Raw genomic sequence first — 23319 nt, 5'->3', positions numbered from 1 at the left:
GGAAGCCATAGCATAGAGCCTGTCTGTTTATAGATCTCTGCCTGTCTTGTCCGTCCATCCACTGTGTGTATATATCTGTATATCTCTATGGAGCGGGGAACAGGACAGTTGTGTAAAAATCCAAAATACAATTCTGACTATGAACAACCTGCAGGGTCAGTCCAGGTGTGGCTGTGAAGCCCCAACCAAACCACAGGACACGGGGTTGGGGGAAGGCAGACTGGCAGGCCAGGGTGACCCTCCTGACCAGAGGTGCTGCCCAGACCCGAGCCCGGGCCTACTGGGGCTATGGCGGCCGACCCACCAGTGCCCAAGACCGCGAGGCTGCCCTGCCTCCCCAAGACCAGCCCTGCACTGGGGGTGCGGGTGGGCGGCTGGCCCAGCTCCTCCAGGGCCTCTAGGAGACAGTGGGGTCCTTGGCTTTGGGAGGCTCCGAGCCTGTCAGCAGGGAGATGGTGGGGTCCTCGGCGAAGCCGTCCCCTTCGGAGAAGTAGGAGCCCTCTCCCAGCTCAAACAGCACCGGCAGGTCGTTGCTCCCGGTGTCCACGGAGCCGGGGTCCAGCAGGAACAGCGGCTGCGCTGTGTAGTGCACCAGCTGCTTCCCTGCGGGGGTGGGGGTGTCAAGGCGGTGGGGGGTTGGGGGCAGAGATGGGGCTGGTGGGACTTGGCTCACCTGAATCCGGGCTGCTGTTCTCTGCCTCGGGAGGCCTGGGGGGCTCCTGGGGAGACAGGAGCTCTTGGATCTGTGGGGTGGAGACGGTATTGTGAGCACTCCCGCTGGTCTCGTTCCCCCTCACCCCCCGCCCGCCTACGCACACTGGCCAGGCTGCTGTCAAGGTCAGGCAGGCTCATGTCCGGCACGGTCACCGAGGGGCTGAACAGCTGCGGAGGAGGGAGGGAAGTCAGAACAGCACCCGGGGGCGGGGCGGGGCGGCGGGAAGGAGCGGGGTGGCGGGGGGAGTCGGGGCGGGGAGGCGGGGCGGAGCGGGGAGGCGGGGCGGAGCGGGGAGGCGGGGCGGAGCGGGGAGGCGGGGCGGAGCGGGGAGGCGGGGCGGAGCGGGGAGGCGGGGCGGCGGGGCGGAGCGGGGCGGCGGGGCGGAGCGGAGCGGGGAGGCGGGGCGGAGCGGGGAGGCGGGGCGGAGCGGGGAGGCGGGGCGGAGCGGGGAGGCGGGGCGGAGCGGGGAGGCGGGGCGGAGCGGGGAGGCGGGGCGGAGCGGGGAGGCGGGGCGGAGCGGGGAGGCGGGGCGGAGCGGGGAGGCGGAGCTCCACTCACATCCAGCAGGGCACTGGTGTCCACGCTGAAGCCGTGGCTGCTCAGCATGGTCTGCAGGTTATCCAGGTTGGAGTCCATAGCATCCAAGTGGTCACTGAGCTCATTCCTGGCCCGGGATAAGGGGGTAGCTGAACCAGTGCCCCAGGCCCCACACCCCAATGCCCTCCTGTGGGAGAAGGGCTCCCCTTGACTGTACCCCCCAGGCTGCACCCCCGTGTACGCCTGCACAGGCTGGAGGGGGCAGCGCATTCGAGGACGGCCTGGAAGGCAGTGGAGGCTCTGTGCCCTGCAGGGGTGCTGCTGGGCCCATGCTGGGCATCCCTTTGCCATGAGGGCCTGGAGGCCTTGGTGGCAGTGGACCCAGGAGACAAGGGGCGTATTCAGCTCCAGCACAAGGATCAGGGATTTCAGTTTTCAGGGTTGGTGAGGTTTCCCGTTGCACTGGGAAAACGGGTGGGGCTGTGCTCAGTGTGTGGGTGGCTCAGTCCCTGCCCTGGTGCTGCTGTAGGGATGAGACCCACGGTCTGGTGGCTGTGACCAAGAAAGCCCTAGACCACAGGGCACACCTGGGCTATGGGACAGACAGCCAGGCTGGGTCCCGGAGGTGCCCTGGAGACCCTGCCTGACAGGAAGTGCAGTCAGCACCGCAGTCTGGATCCTGCCAGCACCAGAGGCCGTGCCAAAGCAGGGAGGCCTGTCCCTGTCATCCCTGTCACAGGCAATGACCACAGGCCCGTGGCCAGGGGAGCCATGATGACACTGAGCCCCCGCCACAGAGGGGTCTCGGCTGCTGCCGCCCAGGCCCGACGCTCATGCCCGGCCAGGCTGGGTCTGGTCCACGGCTGTGTGGGAGGGCCCGAGCTCTGGCAGAGCCCTCCTCCCTCCCCAGTGGGGTCAGCGCTAACCCTGGCTGGACTTGGCCATGCGGAGAGGAAGAGGGGCAGGGGAAGAGGCGGGCGACCCTAGACATCTGTGGAGTGCGAGCCAAACTGCAAGATACAAAAACAAGAGCCCCCATTGCAGGCGGGGGCTGGGCAGGCTCTGGGGGTGTGGAGGCCGGCCCTGTTCACCATCTCCTGCCATGTGTCTGGGCAGCACAACCTGCCAGGACCCATGGCCTGTGGCGAGGGTGGTGGCAGCAGGAGGGGTGGCTGACAGCAGGGCCCAGCAGCCTGTCCGGACATGCCCGTGGCTTCTGTGGCGTTTGGGACTGTGGGGTGATCTGGCTGGCACCTGTCTCCCTCCCCAGCCCCGAGCTCCGAGGTTGGGGGTAGGGTCCTGCCTCGCCAGCTGCCCTGCTCAGTCCACTGGGACAGTCAGAGCTGAAGCCCAGGGCTGTGCGTCTAGGCGCTGTGGGTGGGGCCGGGGGTGGGCGGCACTCACTTGTCCAGGCAGGCTACGCTGAGGCACTTTTCAGGGGTGGAGGTGGGCAGGGGGGAGGGAGGCCGGCCCTCGGTGTCCGTGTGGCCCCTGGCGTCCGTGAGGGCTGTGGCGGAGGCGGGGGCAGGTTCACTCTCCCGCAGGATGGAGTCAATGAGGGCGGTCGGGGACAAGAGGGTGTCCACGGAAGATGGGCGCCCGGGACTCGCCTCCTCTACCCGGGGGCTCTGAGGCGGGCTGGGGGGCTCCTCCTTGACACGCACCAGGGGGCTGCTGGATAGGGGCCTGCACACGAGGGGGGCCAGGTGAGCTGGCGTCTTGGCCAGCCCCACCTCATCCCCAACTCTGCCCTGGGCCCACAGGGGCTCGCCTCATTGGGGGACAGGATGGCTGGGGTGATGCGGCCCCCACCTCTCGTCTATGCTCCCGCCGGGGGAGGCCACGGGGCTGGCAGGAGCCAGCTCGGTGATGTCGGAGATGATGGGTCCAGAGCTGGCCACAGCATCGGGGGCGTAGAGGCTGGAGGTGCTGTAGGCTGGGGAGGGGGCCTGCAATCAAAGGCAGGAGGTCCATGCAGTGCCGGCAGGGGCAACCCACCCCACTGCCGCCTGCATGCCTGGGCGGGTGCCCTGTCTCCGGCACTCACCGAGTAGGGGCCCGAGCCGTGGACGTGCTCCAGGGAGAACTGCCGGCCGTACTTGGGCATGGAATGTGCTGAGCCACTGTCGTTCAGCATCAGGGGGCTGCGGGGAAGGGTGCAGGTCAGCCACCACCCCCCACCTCGGGGTACCCGGGGCACAGCTTACAGAGAAGGGGGATAGCCCTGGGCCCCGGGTGGTGGATGCAGGCATCCCCAAAACCTCACATCTTTCTCTTCACCCCCAGGATCCGGTTTGACTGCACCAGTGAGATCAGGAACTGAATGAGCTGTGGAGAGAGAGGACACAGTTACCCCGGCCCTTGTGGGGCCCCCGCCGGCCCTCTGGCCCTGCCCCCACCTTGTTGACGACTTTCTGTTGCTGGGCATGCTTCTGCCGAAGGCTGGCCACCTCCCGCCACAGAGCCTCATTCTCACTGCAACAGACCAGGCTGGGTCAGTGGGGCCCAATCCCATGAGCCCCAGGGCTGAGGGAGCCCCACAGACCCTCCCTGTCCCCCAGGCAGGAGCAGGGGTAAGTGTGACCATGTCTGGCCCGGCCCACCCCAGGATGAGAACTTGTGTGAGGAGGGACTGGGGGCCAGGGCCAGGGCTTGCTGGTCCCACTGCCCCTCCCTGCCGGGGACACCTGGTGTCAGGTAGGGTGTTGGGGATGGATCCATGTGAGCCAGGTGCACGCGGATCCTGGCATCCATCCTGGCAAACACCTGGAGGACTGCCTTGGACACAGGCCAGGAGCAGACCCTTGGGCCGCCCTTCCAAGGCCTGAGCAGCCAGGTTAAGGGAGGACGGTTCTTCAGGCTGTGACACTGGCTGTCCCATGTCCTGTAGGTGCTCAGGGCCCTCGCCAGGCCTGGAAGTGGCTCAGAGGTGGCCCCAGGCCCCAGGCCTGGAAGTGGCTCAGGGGTGGGGAAGAGCTGTCCCCAGCCAGGTGAGCAGGGCCATGACCGCGCTCCTGCTGCTCTGGGAGGCTGGGCCCTGTCAAGCCCGTGAGTCTTCTTGGTAGGCCAGGTCCACGTGGCCGGACTCCAGGAATCACAAAGCCGGTGGCTCCTGCTAGACCCCATGCAGGAGAGTCTGAGGCCAAGGCCTCCTCCATGATGTGGGGGTCAAGAGCATCTGCTGCACGGAGCCGAGGAAGCCGTACTGGCACTGGGGTTCCCGCATGCCTGGAGCCCCAAAGTGGACGTGAGACCTGAGCTGGCCTTCCGAGGTGGGCTTGCCTCAGTTTCTCAGGTGCCACCATGTGTTAGGCTCCTGCTAAGGTTTCCCCAGAGCCGCAGGGTCCCGGTGAGGAGGGGCTGGGGGCTAGCTCCATGGGCCCAGGCGAGTGTGGGGCAGAGGTTCCAGGAAGGGCCTGAGGTGGGTCTGACCCCAGGCCCGAGGCAGGTGGGATGGGTCTGCTGTGCAAGGCTTGTCCTCAAAAGTAGGCTGTGGGTCCCGCCAAGCTCGGAGCCAGGCAGAAGCCAATGGCCCAGAGGGCGCTGGGGATGTGCAGAGCAGGGGACCCTCCCAACCCCCTTCTGCACGTGGAAAACGGCTGGCCCCAGAGCTGTTGCAGCAGCCATGGGCGGTGGGGCTGGGGCAGAGGCCCAGGGTAGATCTGCGTGGAGCGGGAGGGTGGAGCTGAGCACCTGGCCCCGGTCAGGGCCCTGCCCCCACAGCACCCGGGGCCTCCTGATGGGCGCCAGGACCCGCTGTGGCCCACAGTGCTGGTGTGGGACCTACTGCTTCATGGCCAGGAGCTTGGAGTCCATGCACTCCTGCTTCCCCTTCATCAGCTGCACGTCCGTCAGCAGCTTGGTGACGCTGTCCTGGCGGATCTTTATGTCTTCACTCTTCAGGGTGGACACCTGGATTCCCGAGAGGGACAGGAGTCACTGGAGCAGCCTAGGAGCTTGGCAGGCTCAGGCTCGTCCACTGCAGCCAGGTCCCTCAGGAAGGGGCAGGCTGGGGTGGGAGCCCTCAGGGAGGGGCGGGCGGGGAGAGCTGTGGCAGGGGAGACCGGGCAAGGGTGCGGGGCCGGCACTCACACTGGTCACTTTCCTCTTGATGTTCTCAAGGAGCTGCTCCTGGCCACGCAGGAAGCATGGGTGCTGGAACTCCGTGTCGTCTCTCTCTGGCTTGACCAGGCCGCCCTGCTCGATGTGGACCACTTTCCGGAAGCCATCTGCACATAACAGGGAAGGGGGCAGCTCTGCCTCAGGGCGGGACCAGAACCCCTGAAGAGCGGCCACTGCTCCAGGAAGCTGCTGCGGGGCTTGGCCATGGTCAGACCCTACCCTGCCCCCTCAGAGCCCGTGCCTGGGTGGCCAGGTGGCCTCGGTCTAAGGGAGACCCTGTGTCCCCACAGGGCTCCCTGTGCCCGACACACGTGGAGTACAGCTCCAGCTTCACGGTTCTTCCCTGGGGACCCCAGGTTCATACCCACAAGGACCCTCCCCCATGGAAGACGCGGCTGCTCCCCGGCCCTCAGGCTTGCAGGGTCCCATGCCATGCCCTTGGCCAGCACAGGACGCCCCGTCCTTCATCACAGGGTCCTCCTGCTGGGGTCCCGCCATCTGCAGGTCTGCCTCCCGCACCCCTGCGCTGCCTGGAGGCAGCACTCACACATGTTGAGCTGCCGCACGAAGCTGGCCATGTTGTTGTGCTTGAAGTACTTGGGCAGCACCTCCTTGGCAAACTGGCCCTGGTCGAACACGTGGAAGCTGTTCCCGCTCTGAAAGGGAGACACATGGGTGGGTCACGCGTGGTGGTGAGGGGCAGCGTGCCTAAGCCGCCCCTTCCCCAGGCCGCCCCTTCTGGAACGCAGGCAGTGCACGTTCCACCTGATGGGGCTGGGGCCATGGGAGGCCCAGGGGGCTGGCGGGAGGCGAGTTCGTTCCTGGGACCACCTGCCACATGGGCCTCATCTGTGCAGCGTGACCTGCATCCTCACTGTGAGGCCCAGGACTGGGCGGTGGGCAGATGCGGGGCCTTCCTCTCAGTCGGAAAGCCCCTCCCCAGGGGTTCCAGAGAAGGCCATGTTTCCACTCACAAAGCACCTGCCGCACTCTGGCCACGTTTCCACTCACAAAGCACCTGTTTAAGCAGGACATTTCCCTTGGGAACAGCGAAGGAAATGGAGCCCTAATTTCATTACTCCCGAGGAAAACACAGTCGCGTTCAGAAATCCAAATTCAGTCTTGTTTTGTGACGTGAGACAAGAAACAGAGACAGTCAAACACTGCATATACCTTCCTCTTCCATTGCTCTCCTGAGCTCATGCCCAGAGGTATCAGGAGGCGCTGGTGAGGGAGGCATCCCTGTTGGCCGTGGCCGCGGTGGCTCAGAGGGGACATCGAAGGCTTAGGGGACAGCGAGAAGCCCACACGGCGGGGAAGGGGGGCCTGAAGCAGGGCCAGAGAGAGGTGAGGGGTGTCTGCATAGGAAGGGGCGGCTGACTCAGTGAAGAAATTGGTGAAGGGCAGTGGGGCAGGTTTCTCCCTGCCAGGGAAGGGAGCTGCAGATGTAAACAAGGAAAAAGCCAGAAAGACCCCCGTGGTGTGGCACTAGAAGTGGAGAACCTCTTTCCAACACAGAGAGATGTGAAATACACAGGGATGTACACGTGTCAGGGAGGGAAACGGTCACGGAAAGGACCCCAAGGCAGCAGGAGAGAGATGGCGAAAAGCGCCAAGCCAACTTTCCAGAACTCTGAAAGTTAACCAAAGAATTACAGTAGCACGGGGAGCATTTATTCAAGAAAAACAGCTGAATCTTAGTAAGAACAGTGGGCTTTGTGAACTTTTTTTTTTTCTGAGACAAGGACTTGCTCAGGCTGGAGTGCACCAGCACCAACATGGCTCACTGCAGCCTCTGCCTCCCGAGTTCAAGCGATTCTCCTGCCTCAGCCTCCCGAGTAGCTGACTATAGGCGCCACCACGCCCGGCTAATTTCTGTATTTTTAGGAGAGATGGGGTTTCACCATGTTGCCCAGACTGGTCTTGAATTCCTGACCTCAATCAATCCGCCCACCTTGGCCTCCTGCAGTGCTGGGATTACAGGTGTGAGCCACTGTGCCCGGCCAGGCTTTGTGGCATTTTACATGCCCTATTCCCACTCCATCTGCAGCCTTAAAAACCAACAGCTGCAGTCCCCGTGGGAACAGCGTCCTGGCAGCCGCTGCGGGGTGGGCCAGGGCTTGGGCTCCTCCAGGGCCCCATTCCCAGAGGACTGTCAGCATCTGACCTAAGAGTTCACTCCCAAGGCTGTCTCTGATTTGACTTGAAGCTCTCCTGAATAAAAAAGCTGTTTGCTGAGGTGTGCCTGTTGAAACCTTTACAGGTGATTTTTGAACGCTGTGGCTGCCTGAGGCAGTGCCTGGCAGCTGGGGAGAAGGAGGTGCCACTAGGGGCTCTGAAAAGCTCTGAGATATTCCAGGACATCTCGCAGCCGTGTACACGTGTGAGCCGTGCCCATGCTCAGGAAAGACCTGAGCCAGCCCCGAGTTCTCACTTCTGGCTGACCTTGAGGCTCTGTGTAAGCAGGAAGTCAGGCATACAGTTGGGCTGTCCACTGCCTGGCCGAGTGCTGAAGGCGTCCCCAACACACACACACACAGCCCCCAGAAAAGATGGGAGACCCACTGGCCCCAGGCATTCAAGAACATTTCTGCCTCATCACCACCTATCTCAGTTAACTGAACAGAGACTGCAGTGGCCATAAACAAGAAAGAACGCAACCTCTACAGAATTAGTGCCGAAAAGCTACCTGACAGATAACCACGACAAAGAGCGGCAATGACAAATCCTGGGGAGGTGGGGGAGTCCGAGCTCCAGAGCTGCCACTCTCAACTGATGAGAGTTCCATTTTTCCAGCCGGCTGCGCTGGCTCATGCCTGCGGTCCCAGCACTTTGGGAAGCCGAGGCGGGTGGGTTGCTCGAGCTCAGGAGTTGGAGACTGGCCTGGGCAACATGGCAAAACCCCGTCTCTAGAAAAAATACAAAAATTAAATGTGCGTGGTGGCGCACACCTATCATCCCAGCTACTCAGGAGGCTGAGGAGGGAGGATCCCTTGAGCTCCGGAGGTGAAGGCTGCAGTGAGCTGTGATCGAACTACTGCGCTCCAGCCTGGGTAACAGACTCAAAAACAAACAAACAAACAAACAAAAAACTCTAGTTAAAAAAAAAATTGAGATATGCAAAGAAACAAGAAGCTAGGACCCATACCCCATACACAGGAAAAAAAAAAGAAAGGCAATCAATAGAAACTGTCCCCAAAGAAGCCAAAACACTGGACACTGGACTTACGAGGCAAAGATTTTAAGTCAATCATTTCAAATATGTTCAAACAACTAAAGAAAACCACATCTGAAGAACTAAAGTATGAGAATGACATCTTATCAGAGAGTATCAATAAAGAGATAAAAATTGTAAGGAAGCACGAAATCAAAATTATGGAGCTGAAGAGTACAATAACTCAGATTAAAAGTCCACCAGAGGGGCTGGGCGCGGCGGCTCACGCCTGTAATCCCAGCAGTTTGGGAGGCCAAGGCAGGCGGATCACCTGAGGTCAGGAGTTGGAGACCAACCTGACCAACATGGAGAAACCCCGTCTCTACTAAAAATACAAAATTAGCCAGGCGTGGTGGCTCATGCCTGTAATCCCGGCTACTCAGGAGGCTGAGGCAGGAGAACTGTTTGAACCCGGGAGGCGGAGGTTGCAGTGAGCCGAGATCGTGCCATTGCACTCCAGCCTGGGCTGCAGAGTGAGACTCCGTCTCAAAAAAAAAAAAAAAAAAAATTAACCAGAGGGGCTTAAGAGCAGACCTGACTAGGAGAAGAAGGAGTCAGCAAACATGAAGATCAGTCAATTGAGGTGCTCCAGTAGGAGAAAAAAAGACAGAAGAAATAAGAAGGAAAGGAGCCGGCCAGGCGCAGTGGCTCACGCCTGTAATCTCAGCACTTTGAGAGGCCAAGGTGGATGGATCACGAGGTCAAGAGATCGAGACCATCCTGGCCAACATGGTCAAACCCCATCTCTACTAAAAATACAAAAAAAATTAGTTGGGCATGGTGGCGTGTGCCTGTAATCTCAGCTACTTGGGAGGCTGAGGCAAGAGAATCGCTTGAACTCTGGAGGCAGAGGTTGCAGTGAGCCGAGATTGCACCACTGCACTCCAGTCTAGCGACAGAAAGAGACTCTGTCTCAAAAAAATAAAAACAAAAACAAAAATGAGCAGAGCCTCAGAGACCTGTGAGACACCACAAAAAGTGTAACACAGCCAGGCATGGTGGCTCACACCTGTAATCCCAGCATTTTGGGAGGCTGAGCCAGGCGGATCACCTGAGGTTAGGAATTCGAGACCAGCCTGGCCAACATGGGGAAACCCCGTCTCTACTAAAAATATAAAAATTAGCCGGGCGTGGTGGCGGGCGCCTGTAGTCCCAGCTACTCGGGAGGCTGAGGCAGGAGAATCGCTTGAACCCAGGAGGCAGAGGTTACAGTGAGCCGAGATCACCCCACTGCACTCCAGCCTGGGGGACAGAGTGAGACTCTGTCTCAAAAAAAAAAAAGGATTAAAATGCCTGATGTGGTGGCTCATGCCTGTAATCCCAACACTTTGGGAGGCTGAGGTGTGTAGATCGTTTGAGCTCAGGAGTTCCAGCCTGGCCAGCATGGTGAAACCCCGCCTCTACTAAAAATGGAAAAATTTTAGTGTGGTGGCTCATGCCTGTAATCCCAGCTACTTGGGAGGTTGAGGCAGAAGAATTGCTTGAACCCAGGAGGTAGAAGTTGTAGTGAGCACAGATCGTGCCACTGCCCTCTAGCCTGGGTGACAGAGCGAGACTCCATCTCCAAAAAAACAGAAACAAAAACAAACCAAAACAAATAAAATAAAAGCATTAAAATAAAAGACCCTGCTACTCAATCTTTGTATATTGGCCGGGTGTAGTGACTCATGCCTGTAATCCCAGCACTTTGGGAGGCCAAGGCAGGAGGATCCCTTGAGCCCAGGAGTTGGAGACCAGCCTGGGCAACATAGCGAGACCCCATCTCTACAAAACATAAAAATTCAATATCCGGCAAAGCTATGCTTTGAAAATGGAGAGATTTCCACTTCTGGAACAGCAATGTGAGGAACTTCATGGAAGTACTTCCTGTGAAACAAGCAAAGCTTAAACCATTTAAGGTCTCAAAACTGTCCTAAAGGCATATAACAGATGAACACTTACGGAGTAAAATCTACTGACACCTGGTACGAACATTGAGCCTGGTGGCATCTGAGCCTCAGCCTCCTCTTTCCCTCTCACCCCAGCTCGCCATGATGGGTACTACACTCAGGGAGAGGAGAGCAGGAAGATGGGGACCCTTCTCCCCTCAATTCCCAAATAAGGTTTCCTGGATCTCATGGGCTGGGCAGACCACCAGAGTTTCACATCCTCACCGACTCCAAGTTGAAGAGACTAAGATCCTGGTACACGTGGCCAAGAAGCCAGGGGCTCCCTTCCTCCACCTTGTCCACGCCTCAGAGAGGAGACTACCCCCGCCACAGCAGGCTGAGGACACCCAGGTCTCTGATCACCCTCCCCACAGCTCCCACCTAATTAAAGCATTTTCAAAACCACAATTTTTTTTTTTTTTGATATGGAGTCTCGCTGTCGCCCAGGCTGGAGTGCAGTGGTGCCATCTTGGCTCACTGCAACCTCCGCCTCCTGGGTTCAAGCAATTCTCCTGCCTCAGCTTCCTGGGTAGCTGGTATTACAGGCATGTGCCACCACGCCCGGCTAATTTTTATATTTTTAGTAGAGACAGGCTTTCACCAGGTTGGTCAGGCTGGTCTTGAACTCCTGACCATAAGTGATCCACCCACCTTGGCTTCCCAAGGTGCTGGGATTACAGGCATGAGCCACTGTGCCTGGCCTTAAAAACCACAAGTTTTAAATACAGTTCAGGCTTTCTAGGTTAAAACAGTAGGGTAGAGCACCCATGCTGGGAAAGCCAGACCAAGAAGATCAGAGGCTGCTGTCTTACCCAGTGCCCAGAGGGGTGGTGCAGAGAATCAGCCTGAGGAGAGAGGCCGTCCATAAGGAAAGAGCTCTGAAGCTCCCCGAGGAAACTCATTGTATTTGAAAGTTCAGCCCAAGATTGCTCTTGGGAACAACAGCTCCTCTAAGTTAAGAGAAACAAGTGAAACCGCAGGCTTGTTCACCTGCACAGGGAAAGCTACGAAGAGCCCTGCTGGGGCCAGAACAACCCTGACTGACCTCAGACACTACCACTGCTCAAAAACCCCAAACACGCCTGCAACAATAATCCAAATAGCGAGACCCCCATCTATACCAAAAAAATGATAGAAGAGACGAATCATAAAGGACCCCCAGTGGAAACTCTGGAGTAGAATAACCAAAGCAGAACTGCTGGCCGTGTGGTAAATGCTGAATTTCACATGCAACTCCCAAGCTGCTTTCCAAAGCGGATGCAGCATTTGTGTTCTCAGCAGCACGGGTGAGTTCCAGGGGCTCCGCACCCTCCTCAGCACCTGGCTGTTCTAGTCGCTGTCGCTGCGGTTTTCGTGTGCATTCCTCTGACAACGAACGATGCTGAGCATCTGTCCAAGTGCTTATTTGCTATTTGTCTTTTTTTTGATGTATCTGTTCAAATCTTCTGCCTTTTTCAATATATGTTTTTTCGAGACAGAGTCTTGCTTTGTCACCCAGGCTGGAGTGCAGTGGCACGATCTGGGCTCACTGCAACCTCTACCTCCTGGGATCAAGAGATCCTCCCACCTCAGCCTCCCGAGTAGCTGGGCCCACAGGAGCACACCACCACATCAGGCTCATTTTTTTTTTGTAGAGATGGGTCTCCCTATGTTGCCCAGGCTGGTCTCGAACTCCTGAGTGGAAGCAATCTACCCGCGCTGGCCTCCCAAACTGTTGGGATTACAGGTGTCAGCTACCATGCTCAGCCACTTGCGTTTTACTTATTTATTATTATTATTATCTTTTTTTTTAGACGGAGTCTCGCTCCACTGCCCAGGCTAGAGTGCAATGGCGCGATCTCGGCTCACTGCAACCTCTGCCTCCTGGGTTCATGCGATTCTCCCACCTCAGCCTCCTGAGTAGCTGGGACTACAGGCACCTGCCATCATGCCCAGCTAATTTTTGTATTTTCAGTAGAGACAGGGTTTCAGCATATTGGCCAGGCTGGTTTTGAATTCCTGACCTTGTGATCCGCCTGCCTCGGTCTCCCAAAGTGCTGGGATTACAGGCGTGAGCCACGGCGCCCGGCCTGCCTTTTATTTTTTTTAAATGGTTGTCTTCCTGAGTTGCAAAAAAAAATTTTTTTTTTTTGGAGACGGAGTCTCGCTGTGTCGCCCAGGCTGGAGGGCAATGGTGCAGTTTCGGCTCACTGCAGCCTCTGCCTCCTGGGTTCCAGAGATTCTCCCGCCTCAGCCTCCCGAGTAGCGGGGATTACAGGCACCTGCCACCACGCCCAGCTAGTTTTTGTATTTTTAGTAGAGACAAGGTTTCACCATGTTGGCCAAGCTATGTTGCCCTATCTGGGAGCAATCCTTCCACCCGAGCCTCTGAGTAGCTGGCACCACAGGCACCACCACCGTGCACGGCTCTTCTGGATGCTTTTTATTTTTTTTGAGACGGAGTCTTGCTCTGTCTCCCAGGCTGGAGTGCAGTGGTGCGATCTTGGCTCACTGCAAGCTCCGCTTCCCGGGTTCACGCCATTCTCCTGCCTCAGCCTCCCGAGTAGCAGGGATTACAGGCACCCGCCACCACGCCCAGCTAATTTTTGTATTTTCAGTAGAGACGGGGTTTCACTGTATTAGCCAGGATAGTCTCAACCTCCTGACCTGGAGATCTGCCCGCCTCGGCCTCCCAAAGTGCTGGGATTACAGGCGTGAGCCACCGCGCCTGGCCTCTTCTGGATGCTTTTAAGATTTTCTCTTCACCAGCCTGTTCCAGCACTTTGATTATATAATGTACCTTGACATGGTTTTGGTTTTATCCTGCTTAAGACTGATATTCTTGGGTTTGTGAGCTTACAGCTTTTCAAAAATTTGGGAAAAATTTTGGCCATATTTTTTTTTTTGAGACAGGGCTCTGTTGCCCAGACTGGAGTGCAGTGGTACGATCATGGCTCACTGCAGCCTCCACCTCCTGCGCTCAGGTGATCCTCCCGCCTCAGCCTCCTGAGTAGTTGGGACCACAGGCAGGCACTACCACGCCCGGCTAATTTTTGTATTATTTATAGAGACAGGGTCTTGCTATGTTGCCCAGGCTGGTCTTGAACTCCTGGGCTCAAGCGATCCACCCACCTCAGCCTCCCAAAGTGCTGGGATTTCGGGCAGGAGCCACCGTGTCCGGCCTTTTGGTCATATTTCTGTATTCTCTTCCCCACTGTCTTCTGGAACCTCAAATACGTTAGACCACATGACATTATGTCCTTGAAGCTCGGCTAAGTTTTTCAGTCCTTTTTCTCTCTGTACATCACTGTGGACAGTTTCCATTGCTTTTAGTTCAGGAATCTTTTCTTCTGAGGTTTCTAATGTTTTGTTAAACCGCTCCGGTGACTCTGAAGAACCACCTTTTTACTTTAGAATACATGCCCTACACCAGTGTCCCCCATCATTAACATCCTGCCTTTGCGTGGTACAGTTGTCTCAAGAACATTAGACACATTGTTACCTAGGACCCACATTCTAATTAGATTCCTTAGCTTTTAACCCAATCCTTCCTCTGCTCCAGGACATCATCCAAAATCCATCCAGTTGTCACATCTTCAGTCCCACTGACTCTGACTCCTTTCAGACTTGCCTAGTTTTTGAGAACCTTGACAATTTTGAGGACTCATCAAACAGTTTGTGGAATGTCTCTCAATTTGGATTTGTTTGATGTTTTTTCATCATTAGCTGGGGTTACGTATGTTTTTGGGAGGAAGATCAAAGAGGTAGAGTGCTGTTCTCATCATCCTATCAAGAGTACACAACAGGCCGGGCGCGGGGGCTGACGCCTGTAAACCCAACACTTTGGGAGGCCAAGGCGGGCGGATCACGAGGTCAGGAGATTGAGGCCATGCTGGCTAACACGGTGAAACCCCATCTCTACTAAAAATACAACAAAATTAGCCAGGCGAGGTGGCGGGCGCCTGTAGTCCCAGCTACGCGGGAGGCTGAGGCAGGAGAATTGCTTGGACCTGGGAGGTGGAGGTTGCAGTGAGCCGAGATTGCACCACTGCACTCCAGCCTGGCAACAGAGCGAGACTCCATCTCAAAAAAAAAAAAAAAAAAAAGAGTACACAACAGTGATACGCATGTCACTGCTGATGGTGAGCATGGTCCCTGGTGAGGCTGTGTTGCTGGAGGTCTCCACTGGAAAGCTGCTCCTCCTGCTTCTGTGCTCTGCTCTTTGGAAGGGGGTCACTAGGTACAGCCCAGGCTTCTGGAGTGAGGAGTTAAGCATCACATCCTCGAAGGGGAACTATCTCAGTAAACAATGTGGAATTCTTCTACTTGGGAGATTAGTTCCAGTGACATTTTGTCCAACTTGCTTCTTTTCTGTATCTTCCATTTCTCAGTCATGTTTTCTTATTTTTTGAGACGGAGTCTCGCTCTGTCACCCAGGCTGGAGTGCAGTGGCACGATCTTGGCTCACTGCAAGCTCCACCTCCCGGGTCCAAGCAATTCTCCTGCCTCAGCCTCTGGAGGAGCTGGGACTATAGGTGCCCGCCACCACGCCCGGCTAATTTTTTGTATTTTTAGTAGAGACGGGGTTTCACCATGTTAGCCAGGATGGTCTCGATCTCCTGACCTCGTGATCCACCCACCTCGGCCTCCCAAAGTGCTGGGATTACAGGCATGAGCCACCGCGCCCAGCCCTCAGTCACATTTTTGTGTTATTTCTTTGAGCACAGGGAACATTTTTATAATTGTTTACTGTCTTTGTCGGCTAATCCTATCAAAACCGGGCCTGCTACTGGACCCCCCCCAGTGACAAGTCCATTTTTCTGCCTTGGCTTGTCTGCCTGTGACTGATTAGATTCTGGACGTGAACTTTTTTTTTTTTTTTTTTTTTAGACGGAGTCTTGCTCTGTTGCCCAGGCTGAAGTGCGGTGATGCGATCTCGGCTCACTGCAACCTCTGCCTCCCGGGCTCATGTGGTTCTCTTGCCTCAGCCTCCCAAGTAGCTGGGACTACAGGCGCCCATCACCACACATGGCTAATTTTTTGTAGTAGAGATGGCGTTTCACCATATTGGCCAGGCTGGTCTTGAACTCCTGACCTCAGATGATCCGCCTGCTTCGGCCTCCCAAAGTGCTGGGATTACAGGTGTGAGCCACTTCGCCTGGCTTCTGTCTTCCTCTCAAGAGTGCTGTGTGTACTCCGTGCTAGCAGGCAGTGGTGTTTCCAGGGCTTGCCTTGTGCTTGTTTCCGCGGCACTGGAGTGGCCTTTCCTCTCCAGCTTATTCTGTGCCACTTCCAAGCTGTGGTTGCTCTAAGGTCTCATGAATGCTCCTTGTATTTAAAGTGGCTTCTATACTCTGGCTGGTGGGAACTGAAATAACCATGGCCCTGTGTGAGTCCTGCTCATCTGTCCCCTTACACTTACTCTTCCCCTTCAAGTTGCTCTTGGTCCAGCTCCACGAGGTTTCACTGTGTGCACCAGCAAATCGGATCCAACCCAAGATGCAAGCGGGCTCACGCGCAGATTGCCGGAGCTCTTTGTTTTGGGCGTAACTCCTTCCTTTCTGGTACCACACCCCACACATTCTAGCTGCCTCAGCTGCCCCAAAGTCTGGGTTTGTTGGGTTCTCTGCACGTGAGTCTGCAAATTCCCTCCACATAGAAAGCCTGGACAATTTTGTGGTTTACCTCAGTCCTCGCCGGTTTTCTTTTTCTTTTCTTTCTTTTTTTTTTTTGAGACAGTTTCTCGCTCTGTGGCTGGAGCGCAGCGGCGCAATCTCGGCTCACTGCAACCTCTCCCAGGTTCGAGTGATTCTCCTGCCTCAGCCTCCCGAGTAGCTGGGATTACAGGCACGCACCACCACGCCTGGCTAATTTTTTTTTTTTTTTTGTATTTTTAGTAGAGACGGGGTTTCACCATGTTGGTCAGGCTGGTCTCGAACTGCTGACCTCAGGTGATCCAACCGCCTCAGCCTCCCGAAGTGCTGGGATTACAGCCGTGAGCCACCGTACCCGGCCCTAGTTTTCTAACGTCTGAACATTTTCAGTGGCTTCTTATGCCTTAAGGGTTAAATCCAAGTTGAACATGTCAGGCAACCCCTACCTTAGGGGCCATTATGAATTGCACAGGGTCTGCTGGTGAACCCATCAGAGAACCCAGTGTCTCTCTCATCTTCCTGCCTCAGTGGAACAAGGTCCCTCCTCTGCTGACCACAGGCACCTCTTGGAGGAGTCACTGGTCATAACTGGATATCATGAAAACCTGCCACTGGAAATGGGAGGCCCCTGGCTGGTGCGAGATGCCACACGCTGAGAAGTGTAGGTGTCAGCAAACCCCGCAGCTTGCAGTAAACTTGGAGCCTGTGGCCTCATTTTCCACAGCACTGTGAAGGACCTGAAATGTGTGTGAGATCCTGCCTGTAGGGACACCTTACATAGAAAGTGTCTGTGTCTCTGAGTATCTTCTCAAAGGGCTCCCTGGCCCAAAACGTGAACAGTGCCGTATTCTACAAGGTGGCCCCACAGCCCAGGCCACAAGCCTCTTGTTCCAGCCTCCTGCCAAGTCAAAGCTGTATCTGCTGACGGGTGATCTGGGCTCCTGGGCTCGGCTGGCCGGTTGTTCCCTCTCCGGGTCCTGGGAGTATAGGCTTTAGGAGCAAAGGGAGCGCGTGTGTGAGTAGCTGCAGCCCGCGTGTGGGGAGCGGGGACCACCAGAGTCAGGGCATGGAAGCAGTGAGGCAGGCAGGAAGCGCGAGCAGGTGCAGAGAAAGTGGCTTACTTTGTGGCCCCGTTCCCTGGTCTGGTTCTGTCCACATCTGAGCCACCTGCACCTTTCTCATAAACACTCTTCTTGTTTCCGCTCTGGAGGAGCTTCCAGCGTGTTCTCGCCACACAAGGACCAAGAGCAGCACAATCGCCCTCATCTCTCATCACATCTCGTCACTGGCTGCCGTGCACCAAGTGTGGTGGCTACTGCTGCTCACCATGGCCCACAGGGTCACAGGGAGGAGGCTGAGGCAGCAGCAGCCCGTGCCGCCAGGTGCCTTGAGACATTTGGGACCACCTCCTTTCCTTAGACAGCCTCCCCTCCACCTGCCAGACCTTGAGGAGACCCTGGAGCCAACGGCCCTCAATATACCCGATGGGAGCTGCTTGCTTCCTCCGGGAAGGTACTGAGAGCCCCACCGACCCCTCTCCAGCTCGCCCTGCACACAGGCTGACTCCTCCAAAACTGAGAGACTTTCAGGGCCAGGCTGTCCATCCCTGGTCCCTCAATAAAGGACTGAGCAAACACTAGCCTGTGGAGTTGGGTGGGCATGGGGCACTGGAGGCATCTGCCTCCCCCCAAGGAGGCCACTGCAGCCCAGCCCTGGGCCCCTCCTCACCACACCCCCCCACCACACCATCCGGGGCAGAGGAAACACAGGAGGCTACAGCACAGAGCCTTTTTAATTTTTCCTGTGCTATGCACAGAAGCTGTATGAGGACAGATGTGTGCCTTCTTTTTTCTTTTTTTTGAGATGGAGTCCCGCTCTGTCACCCAGGCTGGAGTGCAATGGTGCGATCTCGGCTCACTGCAAGCCCCGCCTCCTGGGTTCACGCTGTTCTCCTGCCTCAGCCTCGCAAGTAGCTGGGACTACAGGCACCCACCAGCATGTCCAGCTAGTTTTTTGTATTTTTTAATATAGACGGGGTTTCACCGTGTTAGCCAGGATGGTCTCAATCTCCTGACCTCCTGATCTCGTGATCCGCCCACCTCAGCCTCCCAAAGTGCTGGGATTACAGGCGTGAGCCACCACGACCAGCCCCAGCTGTGTGCCTTCTTACGGCCACACCGGGAGGCACTCTGGTCCGGGCACACATCAGGCCCTCCAGACCCTGCAGCACTTCTCACAGCTGCTGCTGTGGGGCCTCCAGCATCTTGGGCCAAATACCAGATCTTCCAGGGTGGGGCCAGTGGGCCTGCTGGGTCTTGGCGGCTCTCAAAACCAGGGAAGCAGGGGTGGCCCTGCCTGCCGTGGGAGCTCCGGACACGATCTGTGGCCAGGGTGTGAGTGACTGAGCGTGGCCAGGTCGGCTCTGCTTCTGCAACTCCTCGTGTGCTTATGAGTGGATGCCCTGCCCTGCCTTACTTCAGGGACCCCTCACGCCCTGCCCCCTGCCTCACTGCAGGGACCACTCTGCTCCCAATTGTCCACCCAGAGACCCTCCACAGCGGCCATCTGACCACTGGCTTTCAATGGACCTCTCTCCCGGGATAGGCCGAGGGCCTTGGTGACCTCTAGCTCACTCAGTCTCAGGGAGCCCCAGGGTTTCAGCACATCCTTCTAGAGTCTTTCCTGCTGCCAAAGAGAAGGGAGCTGCACCCATGAGGCTGGGGCCAGGTGAAGACAGAGAAGCATCCAGGAGCCCACATCTAAGGAGGCCCCCACTCTCAGCGCCATCCAAATGCAGGTGGGTCTTAGAAAGGAATGCCTCAGGGCCAGGCGCGGTGGCTCAAGCCTGTAATCCCAGCACTTCGGGAGGCTGAGATGGGAGGATGGCTTGAGCCCATGAGTTCCAGACTAGTTTGGGCAATACGGCGAGACCCTGTCTCTACTAAAACCTTAAAAAAAAAAAAAAAAAAAGCCAGGTCTGGTGGTGCAAGCCTGTAGTCCCAGTGACTCAGCTGAGGTGACTGGATCACTTGAGCCTGGGAGGCAGAGGCTGCAGCGAGCTGCAATCATAGCCCTGCACTCCAGCCTGGGCAACAGAGCGAGACCTTATCTAAAAAAAAAAAAAAAAAGTGCTTCCTTAAATTTTGCACCCAGGTGCCCCCTCTGGCCTCACCCTGACCCTGAGGCCTCCGTCTGCCTGGGTTCATTCTAACCTGCGTGACCATCATTCTAGCATTTGTCTGGCACGGGTCATGTGGCTGTGCCTTGTTCTCAGGCTCCTCAGCCAGCTGGGTGGCTCCTGGGGCTGTAATCTCACCATCTCAGATGTCAAGATTACTTTTCATACCTCCTTATCTTGTTAATAAAGATGGGACAAAATCATAGCTTGTAAAAAACTGGGATGATGGTGAACCCAGTTCTGAGGCTTCACTTTCTGCTTTTGTTTGGTTCTCCATGCTGTCAAATTCTCTGAAGAGGCTGTTGCCCTCCTGAGTCAGCTGCAGCCCAGCAAGGCCCTAGAAGAGCCTCCGCTGGTGGACGGAGGAGCTGCTGCATGCAGACGAGGAAGCTGGGTTGAGGGCCGGCACCAGGGCACGGGGCAGAGAGGCTGGGGGTCCCGGGTCTCATGGGTCTCAGTTCTATGGAGCTGCCTGTCAGTCCAGGTATTCAGTCCCCCAACCCCGTCTTTGGGTCTCAGTGGTACTGGATCCAGGTGCACCTTTGGGAGAAGCTGTTGAGAAGCTGGCTGAGGGAGGACCACCCACGTGCACGCCCATGCTTTTATGTGGATCCCCAGGATCATAACCTTGTGGCTGACACATTTCCTCTCCAAGGCTGTGCTGTCCTCCACGACTTGCTGGGTCCCCTCAAGGCCCTTGCCTGTGTGGGTGGGGTGCTCATGGGAATGAGGGTCTTGGGGGGGGGGTGGGAAATCAAACAACACAGGGATGGGGCAGCTGCCACAGTCCCCACCAATGGGGTCTCCTGGGCAGTGACCCAGCATTCTGCCTCCAGTGGCTGCAGTGGGAGTCCCGATCTCAGGCCAGGGAGGGGACGTGCAATGGTTGTCCAGACCTGGTCCCATTCCTGGCCAGGCTCAGTAAAGTTACTGGCCAGTTTCTGGGCCTTGGTCTCCCCCAGGTTATTCAGCCTTGAGAGTTAGTCACCATGCCTGTGATTCTGCCTTATCTTCTTGTGTCAAATAGGGAGGGTTTTTCTTGGCAGAATGGTGGTAAGACTCTGAGCCAGAAGGAGACTCTCCCAGAGAAGGCAGCAGAGAGCAAGAGCACCAGGGCCTTCTCAAGGCCTCCGAGAGCCAGCTGGGCCTGAGCAGTAGATTTGTGGGAGGGTCCCCTGTTGGGACTCTGCTGACAGGGAGTCCTCAGGGCTTGTGTGAGTGCTCTCAAAGTCACAGGATGGGATGATCACCTCCTTTCTCCAGGCCAGGCAGCCAGCGCCAGAAAGCTCTGCAGCCCCCTGCGCGGCCTGGAGAAGGGCTTCCTTCCAGTTTTAAGTCAGTGTTTCTGTCTCATTGCCATGCTCGCCCCCAGTGCTACGTCCTGCACCAACCATTGCCACTTCATAGTGACCAGGTGGAACCAAACACTCACATTCCAGTTGGCTCCCCATCCCTCCCCAGGGAGAACAGATCCACAGGTGGTGCACCTGTGAGTGGAGTGGAGGCTGGCCACGGGCCTCATCACACCTGCCTTCCTTGCTCAAAAGCCCTGCCCAGAACATGCCTCGGTCCCAAAAAAGAATACACTGGGCCCTAACCCACATGTCTCATAATCTTTAAGCAGAAACAGCAAGCAGATTACGGGACAGGACAGATCACGCTAGTAGGATTAAGCTTAAAATATCCCAGATAATCTCGGATGCCCCTGCCCCAATGGGGGAGTTATTCCCCTTAACTTCTGAGGATTAAGGGGAATAAGAAAAAGAAGGAAGTGCAGTGGCTCACACCAGTAATCCCAGCACTTTGGGAGGCCAAGGTGGGTGGATAACTTGAGGTCAGGAGTTCCAGACCAGCCTGTCCAATGTGGTGAAACCCCGTCTCTACTAAAAATACAATTAGCCGGGTGTGGCAGCACGCACCTGTAGTCCTGGCTACTCGGGAGGCTGAGGCAGAATTGCTTGAACCCGGGAGGTGGAGGTCGCAGTGAGCCGAGATCGCACCACTGCACTCCAACCTGGGTGACAGAGCAAGACTCGGTCTCAAAAAAAAAAAAAAAGAAAAAAGAAAAAGACGGATAAAAGAAGACAGAAACATGGGAGTATTTCCTTTGCACAAGAATCCAAGATCTAGAATGAAGAGATGGTGAAATGAAGCCAGCCTCCAGGAAGGTGCACTGTGCCTTAATGGGACCTGGGGATGGGAAGGCCAACAGAGGTGTCAGCAGGACAAACACAAAGTGTTTCTAACAAGAGCAAAGATTTCCAGTCTTCTCTTTATTCCCAAACACTCTGTAGGTAAAGCAGAGCCTCAGTAAACCCAAGAAGCAGAAAACCTGGCCTCCTGCCTGGGGCAGCTTCAGTTTAGACTTTTCTTCATTCCTAACAGCATAAAGAGGCTGTGCAAATGGGAGGCACTCAGCAGAGCCTGAAGAACTCTGGGGTCTTAGCTCCTGGGAGGCCACACATGCTTGGTGGCACCCTGCCTGTCACGGTGCCTCCAAAAGCTCCCAATGATCAGTGGCCTTTCTTTTTTCTTTTTCTTTTTTTTCTTAGACAGGGTCTCACTCTTTGCCAGGCTGCAGTGGCGGGATATCGGTTCAGTGCAACCTCTGCCTCCCAGGTCCAGGGAGTCCTCCTATCTCAGCCTCCCAAGTAGCTAGGACCACAGGCAAGCACCACCACGCCCGGCAAATTTTTTGTATTTTTAGTAGAGTTGGGGTTTTGCCATATTGTCCGGGCTGGTCTCGAGCTCCTGGCCTCAAGTGATCCACCCGCCTCCGCCTCCCAAAGTGCTGGGATTACAAGCAAGAGTCACCCCACTCGGCCAGTGTGGCCCTTCTTCAGGTCATCACTTGCCAGCCGCAGGCGGTGGCTCTGCCCCTCACCGGACACGACGTCACAGCCGGGATGTGAACAGCAGATTCTGATCTCCAACTCCAAACAATCACTGATTTACTTCTGCAAACCGGAGCTGTCCGGTCTTGCAGGGTCGGACCATGTAAACAAGCCTGCTGCCAGGCAACTGAAGACAGAAACACGAATAAAGATTCCCCATAAGGAATGAAAAACAAAACTCCTCTTGGGAAACCCAGATTTGGGATTCGGAAACGGGCTTGAGATCAACCTGAAGCTTCATGACGTCTTACTGTTTTCACTGCCTTTACTGTTCCACTACAGCAACGCCCTCCACTTCACGTGCCAAGTCCTGACTTTCTCCTAATAGTTGCCGACCCAGCACCCCGTAGGCTGTCCCCTGGGGACGCCGATGTCCTCTGGGGCATAGCGTCCGCTGGCGAAGCCGGGTGCTTGCCCTAAGCGCGGACACTTCCGCAACCGCCCAACAGTTAGCAGAAGCCCAATACAAGAGACGCCCCATTCTCCCCATCCCAGGGAAACTTCGCTGGGGCAGGGGTTGAACCGAGTGTGGGTCTCGTAGCCGCTTTCCCAACTTAAGTCTCTGGCTCTGAGCAGGCTCGGGACTCGCCGCCCTTCTCTGGCGGGGGCAGGGCAGGCTCACCGCGCGTAAGCTGAAGTGCGGCAGGGCCCCTCCCCGCAGCCCTCCCGCGCCGTCCGCCGCGGCCCTGCTCCCTCCCGGTCCCCACGGGCCCCGCGCCCGCGCGCTGCCCTCACCGGGCTCCAGCAGATGAGCGCGTCGGTGTCCGGGTCGCTCACGAGGGTCCACAGCTTGGTCAGGAAGGCCGGGACGTTGCTGGGCCCCGCCGCGCCGGGGCCCACGGGCAGATCCATCTCGGGCAAGGAGGGAAGAGGCGGAGGGAGCGGCCGCAAAGAGGGGCCAAGGGCCGGACTAACGCCGTCGCCGCGCCAGCCTTCCGGGCCGCGCCGCCGCCCGCTGCGCACACACAACCCCGGGGCCCAGCATGGCCGCCGCCATCTTGCAACGGGCGCGCTCCCGCCGCCGCCGCTGCCGCCCTCCCGCGTCACCCCCGGCGCGAGCACGCAGGCCCCGACTCCGCCCCGGTCCCCGGCCCAGCC

The 23319-nt window shown here is 57.0% G+C and overlaps 1 protein-coding gene across 4 annotated transcripts; it reads right to left on the bottom strand.

The window, feature by feature from the left end:
- Positions 1 to 13: 13 nt before the first annotated feature.
- Positions 14 to 23297, bottom strand: HSF1 (heat shock transcription factor 1). 4 transcript variants are annotated; one of them, XM_055348530.2, is made up of 14 exons: positions 22957 to 23271; positions 5922 to 6030; positions 5345 to 5481; positions 5040 to 5164; positions 3652 to 3727; positions 3519 to 3580; positions 3300 to 3396; positions 3065 to 3201; positions 2657 to 2938; positions 2179 to 2262; positions 1274 to 1379; positions 817 to 882; positions 674 to 743; positions 14 to 603 (listed from the first exon to the last, which is right to left on the bottom strand). In XM_055348530.2, the coding sequence occupies exons 1-14, from the start codon at positions 23071 to 23073 to the stop codon at positions 398 to 400; spliced, it is 1674 nt and encodes a 557-aa protein (XP_055204505.1). In that variant the 5' UTR covers positions 23074 to 23271; the 3' UTR covers positions 14 to 397. The 4 variants fall into 4 exon arrangements, with proteins under 4 accessions (XP_055204505.1, XP_055204506.1, XP_030869521.2 ...); XM_055348531.2 differs by having other exon boundaries at positions 14 to 595; XM_031013661.3 differs by lacking the exon at positions 2179 to 2262 and having other exon boundaries at positions 22957 to 23297.
- Between the last annotated feature and the right edge of the window lie 22 nt (positions 23298 to 23319).

This window comes from Gorilla gorilla, chromosome 7, assembly GCF_029281585.2.
Source record: "Gorilla gorilla gorilla isolate KB3781 chromosome 7, NHGRI_mGorGor1-v2.1_pri, whole genome shotgun sequence".
Classification (NCBI taxonomy): Eukaryota; Metazoa; Chordata; class Mammalia; order Primates; family Hominidae; genus Gorilla; species Gorilla gorilla.
This window is presented reverse-complemented; position numbering and strand designations above follow the sequence as displayed.

What these genes read in the sequence shown, in the direction of transcription:
- HSF1 (XM_055348530.2), bottom strand. Translation starts at nt 23,073, where the DNA reads ATGGATCTGCCCGTGGGCCCCGGCGCGGCGGGGCCCAGCAACGTCCCG. An exon ending in CGCTCATCTGCTGGAGCCCG is followed by an intron (nt 6,031 to 22,956) that starts GTGAGGGCAGCG and finishes TCTCCCTTTCAG; the next exon opens with AGCGGGAACAGCTTCCACGT. An exon ending in AACAGAAAGTCGTCAACAAG is followed by an intron (nt 3,581 to 3,651) that starts GTGGGGGCAGGG and finishes CTCTCTCCACAG; the next exon opens with CTCATTCAGTTCCTGATCTC.